Below are 13426 nucleotides of genomic sequence, written 5' to 3'. Positions count from 1 at the left end.
ATATATATATATATATATATATATATATATATATATATATGTATATATATATATATAGGAGTGAATATATATATATATATATATATATATATATATATATATATATATACAGAGAGGGAGAGGGAGGGGGCACGCAGAGTGACTGGTTTTTTTCCAGATCATGTCAACTATTGACCATGTATGTGTGTGTGTGTGTGTGTGTGTGTGTGTGTGTAAGATTCATATAATATTCGGGTTAAAAACCTTGTCGAATCCTTATGGAAAGCGCGTCTAAGCTCGTCCACAGTTAATGGCTACGATACATGATCATACATTGGAAAAACTCCAGCTAATCGATTTACATTAGAAAGCCAATAGTACCCGTAGAGAGTATATTGATAAATGAGAAAAAATGGAATGACAACTTTCATTATTTGAAATACTACAATATTTTGCGACACATTTTAACACTTTTAGTGCATAAGTTATATGTGATGTAATAATCATCATTCATGCAAGGTATAACATGCGCCTATTTGGCTGATTGTTTAGATAAACAATTCTAGTTATATTGTTTTCAAATAGAGATTGTCATTCCATTTATCTATCATTTCATATAACGTGTGTTCGTATTTCTTAATTAGTTGTAAAGTTACATAACTGATTTAAGGGCATAGAATTTCATGCATGCGACTCACTCAGTTGAGTTTTATTTCTCTTTTTTGTATCATCAGTCCCATATGTATGTGTGTTTCTATATGTGTATGTATATATATATATATATATATATTATATATATATATATATATATATATATATATATATATATATATATATATGTGTGTGTGTGTGTATTTGTATATATGCATATCTATGCACATGTATATATATATATATATATAAATACATGTATAATATAACTACATATGCCTATATAAAGCGTAACCGAGATGTATAGATTGAAAATTAGATAGGAACCCAAAATACATGAGTTTGATGAGTGATTATTAATTTTGCGTATGTTTTATCTTCTCGTGAAAGCTCGTATGAGCACTTGCATTTTAAAATAGTTTTCTTTCTTTTGCATTTTCTTCACAAGAAAGCTGATTTAAATGCTTTGTGGTGACTAGATTCTTGCAATACTATGAGCGGAGAGACACATTTGAAATTGCTATATTTTCAGGATTTGAATTAAATTGGACTTGCTTGGAATATGTATCATACCAATTGCCTTTATACGATTGTTCAAGATCTTCTGGAGAAAAGTTTCTCTTAATTTCTAGTAAATCCAAGTCGTAACCTTTTGTGTTATATTCGGTTTTTTTAGGCATATCTCGTTGTTCATTTTTGTCGTAATCAGGGACTGGGTATTCATCTTCCGGACGTTCTCCGACTGTCAGGAACCTTCCACCATTCTGCAGTGAATGGGTGTTATTGTTGTTATTGGTGATGTATCTTAGATCAGAACGCTGGGAAGATCGTTCTCTTTGCCTATCTAGCATAAATTCCGTAGCTGAAAACTCTCTTAATTCATTTACGTTACTTCTTCCTACATCTGAATTGATATCTTCACGTTTCCTCAAAATAAACTCTGAATCAGCTCTACTAGCAGCTAGCACTGTGTCAGGCTCTCTCATACTATAATCATACTTTTCATGGACCTGTTGAAAGGAGAAAAATAATGATAGAACATTAAACTATATAAATTTAATTGAATGTTACTGGTGAGAGAGAGATGATAGAGAGAGAAAGGGAGAGAGAGATATATAGAGAGAGAAGGAGAGAGAGATAGAGAGAGGAAAGAAAATCTACCTGTCGCATCATCGAAAAGAAATGAAATACACAATAACACAATGTAGTGATTGCTACAACAAACAATAATCAACGTCAGTCTTCGCCGTCACATCGGTCAAATAATTGATGATTGCATTTATGCAATTACACAATTCCGAAGCAATTTCAACTCGATTGAAAGACCTAACATTCGGAAGTACAACCAATTCTAACATGTACTCCTATGTTACTGAACAGAGTAATCGACCTACAATATAAATACCTCTAGGTGACTGTTTTATACGAGGGAAAGTGTTAAGTTTCACCTGCTCGGCAAAAATTATAATGTACTTTGTATTATGTCTGTCATTAAAAAGTTCACTTCCAAACCTCAAGGTTTTGGTTTCAGTCCCACTGTGTTGCAACTTGGGCTGCTTAGTAAGTGTTTTCTACAGCGGCCGATCAAATCCTTGTTGATGATGGAAAACGGAAATTAGTTCGTCGTACGTGTGTGTATATATAAAATAACACGATATATATATGTGTGTGTGTGTGTGTGTGTGTTTGTGTGTGTCTGTATATATATATATATATATATATATATATATATATCAATGAAAAATATTTCAATACAAATGTATTAATACAAATGTATCAATTTCCAGCAAAAAATAGCCCTATAAGGGTATATATATAAATTCATAAGAGTAGTACAACAAGGTACCGATATTTACTGGACAATAGCAATCGATATAAATACGATATAAAATGAATTTGTCTATCATACAAGCAATGTCATTAGTTCCCAATCTTTCGTAGAAACATGAGGAAATATGAACTTATTAGAGAACATGTGAGGGTTTACAATTGAAAGGATATTTAGACGTAGGAAATCAGCCTGAATGAACTCCGTCCGACCCATACAATCATGAAAAAGATTATGCTAAAACAACGACAACGACGGCAATGATGATGATGATGATGATGATGATGATGATGATGATGATGATGATTCTACACAGCAGTGTTATCGAAATATTGATATAGTTGTTTGGGGATACTACTATGCATTGCATATTTTATGAATGTGAAACAGATTGAGACATCTCACCCAACATGAATTGGCTTCAGCAGAAAACTATGCCCAGATCTCCAAAGCTTTAGCTTATTCTAAACGATGCTCACCAGCAACTATGGCAATATTGGCATAAACCCACGAATTCAGAGAAGGAAAATGAGACAGAGGTTAGTGTTTTATTTATGGTTTTCTGTCAAACATTAAAATAATAAACTCCGCGTCCGTTTTAACTCCGCTACCCAGCTCTGTATTGTCTTTAATGGCCCTCGCTGTGTTGCGAACATTTGGGTCGTATTTCTTTTCGTCTCTTTTCCCCGCCAAACACGGTGTCCCCGAAAAACGAGTTTTGGTGATGCTTCTCTACATTCGGTAAACAACTGGATGTATACATTTAGTCTTCACAACTAAATTAAATATATTTAGACTTCAAATATATACTTACCATTGCTCTAGTCTGTAACATTGATGGGCTCCTGAAAGAAGTAATTGAATACATAACTAATTAAAAAAAACATAGATAAATAGACATTGTGTAAGTGGAATTCAATGCAATCAAGTACAATAAAATAAGCGAAATCCTATGTTTGCTATTTAATCTATTTCGCAGTCAGTTTAAGCGCTTGCTTAGGGAAGTTGTTGCAAGAAAAATTACTTGAGACTTATTTCTGGAATGTCAGCAACAAACGTTACTTGAAAGCGAGCATATAAATCAGAGAACATGCTGTTATGGATGCTGTAAAACCTCAGTAAGAAAATCAAGATATTACAGAATGATGAAATGGTTAAACTTTCACACATATGAAGCAAACAAAATTGCTGAAGGGTACGAGAAAATGTAAAAGGGTAGACAACGAGATATAGAGGAGAAACAGTCAGCATAGGCAATAAATAAAATAACACGATAGTACGCAACATAGCTACACACATACATATATACATTCATATATATATATATATATATATATATATATATATATATATATATATATATATAGTTTCAAGAACTCATCGATGAAAATCCACTATCACATATAGAAAAATGAATAATTAAAAGCACAATAAATGAGTATAATATAAAGTAAAGTAAATATCATAAGATAAATATAATATTATATTTATCTTATGATATTTACTTTACTTTATATTATACTCATTTATTGTGCTTTTAATTATTAATTTTTCTATATGTGATAGTGGATTTTCATCGATGAGTTCTTGAAACTTGGTTATTTTCCCTAAAACTATATATTTTATATATATTTATCCATAAAGCTCAATTTAATTTTAATTTTTTATAAATTGATTTTAATTGAGTTTTTACCTGTAATTTTGGGTTTTGTCCCTAATATATATATATATATATATATATATATATATATATATATATATATATATATATATATATATATATATATGTGTGTGTGTGTGTGTATGTATGTATATATATATATATATATATATATATATATATATATGCTTTAACATGGAAAAGATTAACATTTACATTGAATCTGATCACAATGACAGGTTACTCGCTCAAAGAAATGTACGCATAAAACCTGGCGTCGTTGATAGACAAGAACGAAAAAAGACACACGCAATATTCCTATCCAATATGATATGGACATTAAAAGAAGATGAAATAAATAACCCCCTGATAAAATGGTGCATCATTGCTAAAATCAGAAAATAGAGAGAAGGAGTGAACTCTGGTTTACTGAAAAGCTAAATATCAAACAGTCAACAGATAACATCCTAAATATTAGAGATGAAATTTTCTCTCCTTGCATGCACAAGCAATATTTCACACTAAAACACTTCGAAGTGGAACTACCACCTGCACCGCTAATCCGACTAGTATAGCCCTTTTCCTGAACGTGAAATTTGAACGTACAGAACGCATGAACACCTCACGTAGAAGAAATTTTGCTCCTTGAGGAATTACCTTTGCATACTTGTGTAGGAACATCGTATACATACAGAAAATAATATAAGATAATGGAAACAAATTCACCATCGAACATGAAAGTTTGCTCAAAAGTTAAATCCTCTAAAGATATCATCCAAAGGTAGTGCCTCTTGATTTATTCTTTTATTTGCGAGAATCGCCACAATTTCAATGAAACTTCGTATTTTTTATCCAAAACGGATGCGAACACCATTCGCCATTGTGATCGATTTGAAAAATTGTTAAGATATGTTTCAATTTTTCTTAGCATAAATCAAATGGTAGCCTTAATTCACAAATAAAGAAAGTCTATCAATCAATGTGGCACTGATCCCTCATTTTTACCATTCGACATGTACGTATCCATCTATCTATCCATCTATCTATCTATCTATCTATCTGTATATATATATATATATATATATATATATATATACAGGGTGGTGCAAAATTTGGCCCATAAGCAATTTATTATATAACAATTTATGATTTAACATAAGTGTCCAAACTGATTTCCACCTTAATTCCAAACACTTTACTTGGGAGAGACATGATCTTTGCACATTTTTGAGCATAGATTTATTCATTGTAATGGTTTCAATTTCATGAGTATTGTTATCTTTTAGTGCTTGTAATGTTAGCATAAACCACAGATTTAAGATCTCCCCATACGAAAAAAGGTCTCAAATCAGGTGATCTTGGTGGCCATTCAACCGGTCTTTGACGTCCAATCCATTTTCTTGGAAAAGTATTGTCCAAAAAACTGCGCATATCTTTCGTATAATGTAGTGGAGCCCAGCGCTGTTGAAACCACATAACCCTTCAAATTTCTAAGGGTACGTAATCTACGCAAGGCATATGGAATGGTTTTAATAAATGAAGGTATGACTCACTCGTTACCGTATTTGGGAGAAAATAAGGACCAATTATCGCACTTCTCCTTATAGCCACCCACACCATAATCCCTGGACAATATTGGACGTGATATGATAATTAAATGATCAAAATCATGTTAAAGATGAGAAATACTGTTTTGTAATTTCTCTATGGGTCCAGACTTTTGCACCACCCTATATATATATATATATATATATATATATATATATATATATATATATATATACATACATACATATATATATATATATATATATATATATATATATATATATATATATATATATATATATATATATATATATATATATATATATATATATATATATATATATATATATATATATATATATACATATATATATATATATTGTCAAGAGTTTCTCTAAAGATTTCATATAGAAATTATAACCAGCACCTAATTTGGTTACGACGTTTCCAATCCGAGACACTTAATGACCGGAGACATGAAATCGAAAATGAAAAATGGGGAGGGGGGGGCGATTGTGCTATATGACTGTAGAACATGCTATTTACTTATAAAAACGTTTAATATATTTGTAGTATATTATGTTTGTATAACATGCATAATGAAATATGGTTTCTGTACATATCACTAATATATACATGTATATATGTATATACATGTATATATATATATATATATATATATATATATATATATATATATATATATATATATATATATACACACACACACGCACACACTCATATATATATATATATATATATTTATAGATAGATAGATATATACATACATACATACATACATACATACATACATACATTCATACATACATACTTAATAGAGAGAGTGGGTGAGACAGAGATAGACAGGCAGATAGGCAGAGTGAAGAGGCTTATAAACGAGTATTGCGTATTGCTAACAAAATTTTAAATATATTGGCAGAAAATAGACTTACAATGGTTGTGACGTGTTGTAATCTGTAATTCCTGTAAAGAAAGTGGAATTAAAATATGCGTCAACAATTTTTACTGTGAATATAGTGCAGATGATTCAATTTGGAATCGTGAATATAATACAATAAATATCACTAAACGTTTGATTAAATGCGATTTGTCTAGTAATTTATATTGATTATATGTAATTCGTATTGATTATATCAATTATATGTAAGTCACAAAATCTGGACTTTGGATTTAGGAATAATTTCACAATTGAATTAATGATGGTCATTGTGCGGTGGGAAGTTAGACTGAAAAATGCGGTAGTATACAGAAAATAAATAGAATACAAGTTTTTATCAATTTCCGAACTAGCGACAATACCGGAGTGTTACAACCCGTTCTTTTGAATGTTCTAAAGCTTATGAATTTTTTACAAATCCGATGAATACATTCGAGTAAATAAGAATTAAACATATAGAAGCTATACAAATTTATTAACTGCTATAATAACACAGTAATTTGTGATAAAAAGAAATATTCTATAGAGAAATATGCAATTTTGAAATTAATAAAATTTGTATATCCTACTTTGTAAGTGCTAGATAATACGAATACATCCTTAATATGCAGTAATTGCACAATAAGAAAATATGTAAGCGAAAATTATTAATATTACGAATAAGCATTTTGAAATAATAGAAGAAAAATACAACTTTTAAGTTGAAAATTTCAAGAGCTAAATATACGGGGAGTGCTTCCATCCACTGTTATTATTTTTTTTTCTTGGTGTAACGATTTCTAACACGCTCACAAGGCCGATATATTATGTGGAAATTTCAACTCAAAATCTAAATGAATATAAATAAATTTTGCACGATGATTTTTTTAATTTTTATTTGAGATCAACACTTTTTTTAATGTTTCTTGAATATATAAAATGTAGCATAGTAGAATATAACTTACGTTCATAAGTTTCATCAAATCCTTTCCTATCAGAATCTTTTGATCTAGTCGATAGTCTTCCCTCATAATTCGCTTTGGATTGTGACAATGGATGTAGAAGGTTAGGATTTCTTATCGAACCATTATATATGCTATTCTCAGATTCCATGTACATATCGTTATTTACTATAGTCGGTATAGGATTGCTTACAATAGGGTTACTTAATCCAATTCCGGATTGTGCTTGATAGAGAGATTCCCGCAATTTCTTTATTTGCAGCGTTTTAGAAATTTCTTTCTTTCGGTTTTCTTTTAATCTGTTTCCAAATATAAAACAAACGATTTATAAGACACTAGAAAGTATAGATGATATTTCAATAAAATAATGTACCTTCTTTAGTGTATTACATTAATCATTTTTCAAATGCTATATACAATTGTCAGGCTATAATTTTTCTATATATATCTAACAAAACCGCTCATTAAAAGAAAACCAAATACTGAATGCAATCAAAAGCCAACTGTATTTATATTTTATCAGATTATTTGTTTTCTGACAAACATTGAGAGATTGTGTTAATACTTACATGTACATCACCTTTCCATTGGTTATATGATTGATTGTCAACAAATGGAATACTTCTAAAACCGCTCAGAGAACGAGGGTGGGGTAAATAGTTCATAGACAGTCTATAAATGAGTGATACTAGAGCTGTGAAATCTTGCATGCATTAATGTCAACCCTCCTTATAAATAACTGCATTGTTTCTCCAGGCAAACTCCCATTTGACTGTTCAAAGAAGACTTCAAAAGTTAAGAGTAGTGATTCCACTTGAATGTCGACAAAATTTGGCATCGTGGCGTTATCAAGTATCTGCAGATAAAATGGTTTAGCCCCCAACGACCTTCATACTGACATGGTTGCTACATAAGTGGGAGACACTCCAAATTTACCAACTGCGCAAAAATTGGCAGCTAAAGTTAGGAGTGGGAAGGAGAGTCTTAAAGATGATTCAAACTCTGGACTTTCTGCAACTGCCACCACTAAGGAAACCATTGACCATATTCACCACATGATAATGGGTGACAGGCAATTGACTATACATAAAATAGCTAATGTGATTAGCATATCCTGTAAGAGGTTTGAGAATATTTCTGCACAATGAACTTGGCATGGCGAAGGTTTCTGCTTCATGGTTGCTACGTCTTCTAACACCTGGTCAAAAACGCACCGGGATGATGACATTGTTTCAGGCAGATTCAGCTCATTTTCTTGAACGTTTACTAATCTAAGATGAGTGTTAGATTCACCACTTTTAACTAAAGACAAAGTGACAATCCATGCCGCGGAAACACTGCTCCTCACCTACTCCAAAGAAGGCTAAGATAGTTTCATCTTCAGCAAAATTGATTACCTCAGTTGTTTGGAATGCAAAAGGCATTATGTTTATTGACTATTTCCAAAAGGGCTCCACTAGCAATGGAGAGTGCCAGCTTGCAGAGGCAATTACGAAAGGGCCATCGGGAAAAGCAGAAGAAAGGCGTTTTCTTTCTCCAGGACAATGCTACAGCACAAAAGTCGTTGCTTTTAGTGACTGTTGTGCATTATAGTGGATTTGATCTGGTTGATCAGCCTCCTTACTCTCCTAATTTGGCCCCATCTGACTGTCATCCGTTCACCGACATAAAAGAAGATTCAGAGGGAACCAGTATCGAAGTGATAATAAATATCTGCTGTTGGTTATTGTTTTGACTAATAGGATTTACGCTTCTTCACCAATGGGATCCAAGTACTGCAAAATCGGTTTTAAAATGTATGGACCGCAAGGGGATCTATATTGAAAGACAAAACTCATTTAGTCAGATTCCATGACAGTATCTTGTTCAACCACCGAGGTTGACTATTCTACCTATATGTCTGTGCACAAATCAGGATGCAGTGTATGCCGAAGGCTTGCAAATCCAACGGAGGCGTCTAGACACATTTTAAGATCCACAAAGAACAGAACGTATCTGCAACTCTTGGTGGTCCAAATCGGAGGTGCAATCTATGTGGCTGTCTTTTCAGAACATTGGTTTAAAATGCCACATCAGATGCCATGATGATGCTAAGGTGTACGTACCGGAGGTGGTCTGTGGGTGTGTTTGTTAGCTAACTTCTACATCCTTTTATTGATTTTTATGAAACTTGACACGTGAGTAGAATTCATGTCTGGAAACCTAGCGACATACTTAGATTGTTCAAAATTCGATAATAGAGCCTCTGGAGGGGATCCTTAATATAGCCAAGGGATATAACCCATTCATCTTCGTAAATTATTTTATATAAATCAAATTGAGTATGCATATTTCTTAGCATTTGAACTGTTAGAGTTATTGTCGCAATTTATCCAGTATTAAACAAGTAAATAATATTTTCCTAAACAATAGATCCACTTATTTCGATTTGTGACTTAATCACGAATATACCAACAGTAGCGCCACTGGGGCTAATGATTGAATTTTGTATACTAATTATGATAAAGAAAATCATGTTACCTATAAATTCATATTTAAAAAGTTATTAGCCTTTAAAATTTTCAAAATTTGGGTATTTTAGCCTACTATAAGCGAGTATTTTACTAATCACCGTTGCGAAAAACTCTGTTTCTATAGTAACCAAAGATGCTGCGGATGCGCACAAGTAGGAGGAGATAGGAGAAAGATAATCTACTATAAAGATACTCTTGTGTTTTTCTCCATCACAACATATGAATGAGAAAGGAAAGGGTGATCGATGAATATGGAAGGAAAGGGTAACGGCAAACTGGTGGGAGGGTGAACGTTCAAAGAAAAATCAAATAGCGTTTCAACTCTATGTGAGGTTATATATATATAGGTGTGTGCGTGTACAAGGGAAGTATGTGAATGTTGGTGAACATTGACAAATGTGTTAACTTGGTTTACCATGCATATTTATATATAAAATGCTACAATTAGCCATCATTCTTGACGGAAGGGGCCCCGCTAGCTTATTTTATAAAATCCTAGAGCGTATTGCAAACTTTCGCTCTTGAATTTTTAACTAATCAATGTCTGTTTCAGAGAATGTTTTGGCTGTTACTTCTAGTATCTCCTGTTGGTTTGTTTGTTCGTAGCTTTTAAATATTTAATTTGCACGTGAATGTTTTAATGTTAACTTCATTCCTCTATATTTTTTTTTGTTATAGTTTCAGCTTAGAGCTGCGGCCATGCTGATGTACCGCCGTTTTGCTGTTATTACTCAGAGCCTCCTCTAATATGTGGCACTTCGTGAAGAATGGAGTTTGATGTAGCTACCCTCATTTGCACCTCTTGCTGCGAGGCAGGTTCATCTGGGACTCTCGACAGGAAGAGGTCCAACCTCGATTTAAAAACCCCTACATCCACTTTGTTCAAGTTCCTCAGGCTCTTTGGGAGAATATTAAAAAGCTGTGTGCCCCTGAAACACAAACTGTTGCAGTAACTGGTCCTGAAGCGCGATGGCATTGCTGGGATCTTTGGCACTATGCAGTGTCATCCCGTTCTGGCATTGGTGTAGCTTTCAATGCCAAAATTTGGCACAATTCCTTCCAGGATCTTCCAGATGTATATTACTGCATACCTCTCCCGCCTTCTCTCCAGAGAGTAGAGTCTTAGCTGTTTCAGCCTTTCCCAGTAGCTGAGCAGTTTCTAGCAATGTTTTGACAAGCTGACCCCGCCCACCTGCGCCCCACTGATGATGGAAAAAGCAGCGATCGCGCTGTTTTGTGATTGGCTGAAAGTTCTCATAATTATCCAACTTTGAACACCTGTATTATTTTCGCAAAATTTTTCTGGAATAAATGATTAACAAATTCGTATTCAGGGTCAAAAATTACATCTATATTACACATTAATTTTTTTTTAACAATGACTGTAAACAGTGACGAAAAACATAAAGATCCGCCGACTGTATCTTGTTTCTAAAAGGGTAACAACATTTCTATAGAAAATTTATAGCGATTTAGATGAAAATTTATCGCGATTTAAACGAAACTATTTTTTAATATTTATTTTAGACACACATTCAATTTTTGTTTGTAAATGTCTGAGGTAAGAAAAGAAATAGGTTATGAAACTTTGAATCATTGAAATTTTAAAAAGCATGTGGTGTTATATTGCTTATTCATGTGTGTGAGCATGTAAGGAAAAGATATTCTGTCAGATGAAAAGAAAATAGGACATAACACAATGTCGCTTTACCTTCAGATTTTGTCTCATATAAATGCAGTGTGTTTATGTAGGATACATATGTGCGTGTATGTGACAGTGTGGGCGTGTATTTATGTTGTTCTCACGTGTGCTGGTGGAGGCGCAATGGCCCAGTGGTTAGGGCAGCGGATTCGCTGTCATAGGATCGCGGTTTCGATTCCCAGACCGGGCGTTGTGAGTGTTTATTGAGCGAAAACAGATAAAGCTCCACGAGGCTCCGGCAGGGGATGGTGGTGAACCCTGCTGTACCCTTCCACCACAACTTTCTCTCACTCTTACTTCCTGTATCTGTTGTGCCTGTAATTCAAAATGGTCAGCTTTGTCACTCTGTGTCACGCTGAATATCCCTGAGAACTACGTTAAGGGTACACATGTCTGTGGAATGCTCAGCCACTTGCACGTTAATTTCACGAGCAGGTTGTTCTGTTGATCGGATCAACTGGAACCCTTCACGTCGTAAGCGACGGAGCGCCAACAACAATGTGTGCTGGTAAAAATATTAAAAAATCGGACTCAGTATATAATGTAGAGTAGGTATATTTCTCCTTATCAACGCTAACGTTAGACTGCATAGATGTGTACCTTAATAGCTAATTTGCTGTCCTCAGGATTGCAGGGATGGGATTTCGACCTTCAGATTGTAGTGTTGAATTCTTGAGTGTTAAATTCTTGAGTAAAATACTTTTTCTCATTTTGTTCTAATCCACCCAACTAAGAAACGAGCAGCAGAAAGAGTTTTACACGATTAGAACGACCTTCTTATATAATATGAACATCACTTGATTTATGAATTATCTGTCTGGAAAATGTAGAGGTTGTTAACATTGCCACTTCAATCATCTCATACAGCAGTGACGGTGTTATACTCTCCGTCGCTTCTACACCATGGATACCGCAATGGATATTTGGTCGCATGTGTCTCTTACCTGGCCAATAGCCTAAAGCTATATAAGTGGCTCAAAATCCAAGACTTTAGAGCATGGTACTAATACGCACGCGCGCACATACGCACGCACATACAAGCACACATACATATATAAATATATCATATTTATCTATTTATCGACATATATGTACACATAGCCCTATGTATAGCTGTACACACGTACACACGCACATAAATATACTTATACATATATATATATATATATATAGGCTATGAGAGGTAATGATGTCAATAAGACCCAAATGTGTGAGGTAATGCGGAGTAAGTGCTATGGATAGACCATAGTTAAGCTCCAGGTTCGGTGATTATGCCAATGAGAAATCCAACGTAGGTCTTATATCAGCATGTGTATATATAAAAAAAAATTTAGAATGAGATAAAAATCCAAGTGTGTGAAATATTTTAGAACACTTATAAATAGAAGGTCTTACAGCTGTTTCCGGGATATTTTATATATCCCTTCATCGGAGACGGTGCGAGAAAAAGTTATGTAAGACCTTCTATTTATAAATGTTCTAAAATATTTCACAGCCTTGGACTTTTTTCTCATTCTGAATATATAAAGCGTTAGGAAGGGCATCCAGCTGTAGAAACTCTGCCAAATTAGATTGGAGTCTGGTGTGGCCATCCGGTTTCACCAGTCCTCAGTCAAATCGTCCAACCCATGCTAGCGTGGAAAGCG

General features: G+C 33.5%; 1 protein-coding gene across 1 annotated transcript in view; it reads right to left on the bottom strand.

Annotated features, from left to right (window-relative positions):
* Positions 1-987: 987 nt before the first annotated feature.
* Positions 988-13426, bottom strand: part of LOC106868261 (uncharacterized) — a 56678-nt gene continuing 44239 nt past the window's right edge. Inside the window, exons 3-6 of the mRNA XM_089357856.1 lie at positions 7569-7864; positions 6620-6650; positions 3273-3303; positions 988-1640 (exon numbers count right to left, since the gene is read on the bottom strand). Coding sequence (XP_089213982.1) covers positions 1122-1640; positions 3273-3303; positions 6620-6650; positions 7569-7864 — 877 coding nt within the window. The 3' untranslated portion in view covers positions 988-1121. The remainder of the gene's footprint in view (positions 1641-3272; positions 3304-6619; positions 6651-7568; positions 7865-13426) is intronic.

Source organism: Octopus bimaculoides, chromosome 9 (assembly GCF_046866305.1).
Source record: "Octopus bimaculoides isolate indiv1 chromosome 9, ASM4686630v1, whole genome shotgun sequence".
Lineage (NCBI taxonomy): Eukaryota > Metazoa > Mollusca > Cephalopoda > Octopoda > Octopodidae > Octopus > Octopus bimaculoides.
The sequence above is the reverse complement of the archived record's forward strand: the minus strand, read 5'-3'. Positions and strand labels throughout refer to the sequence as shown.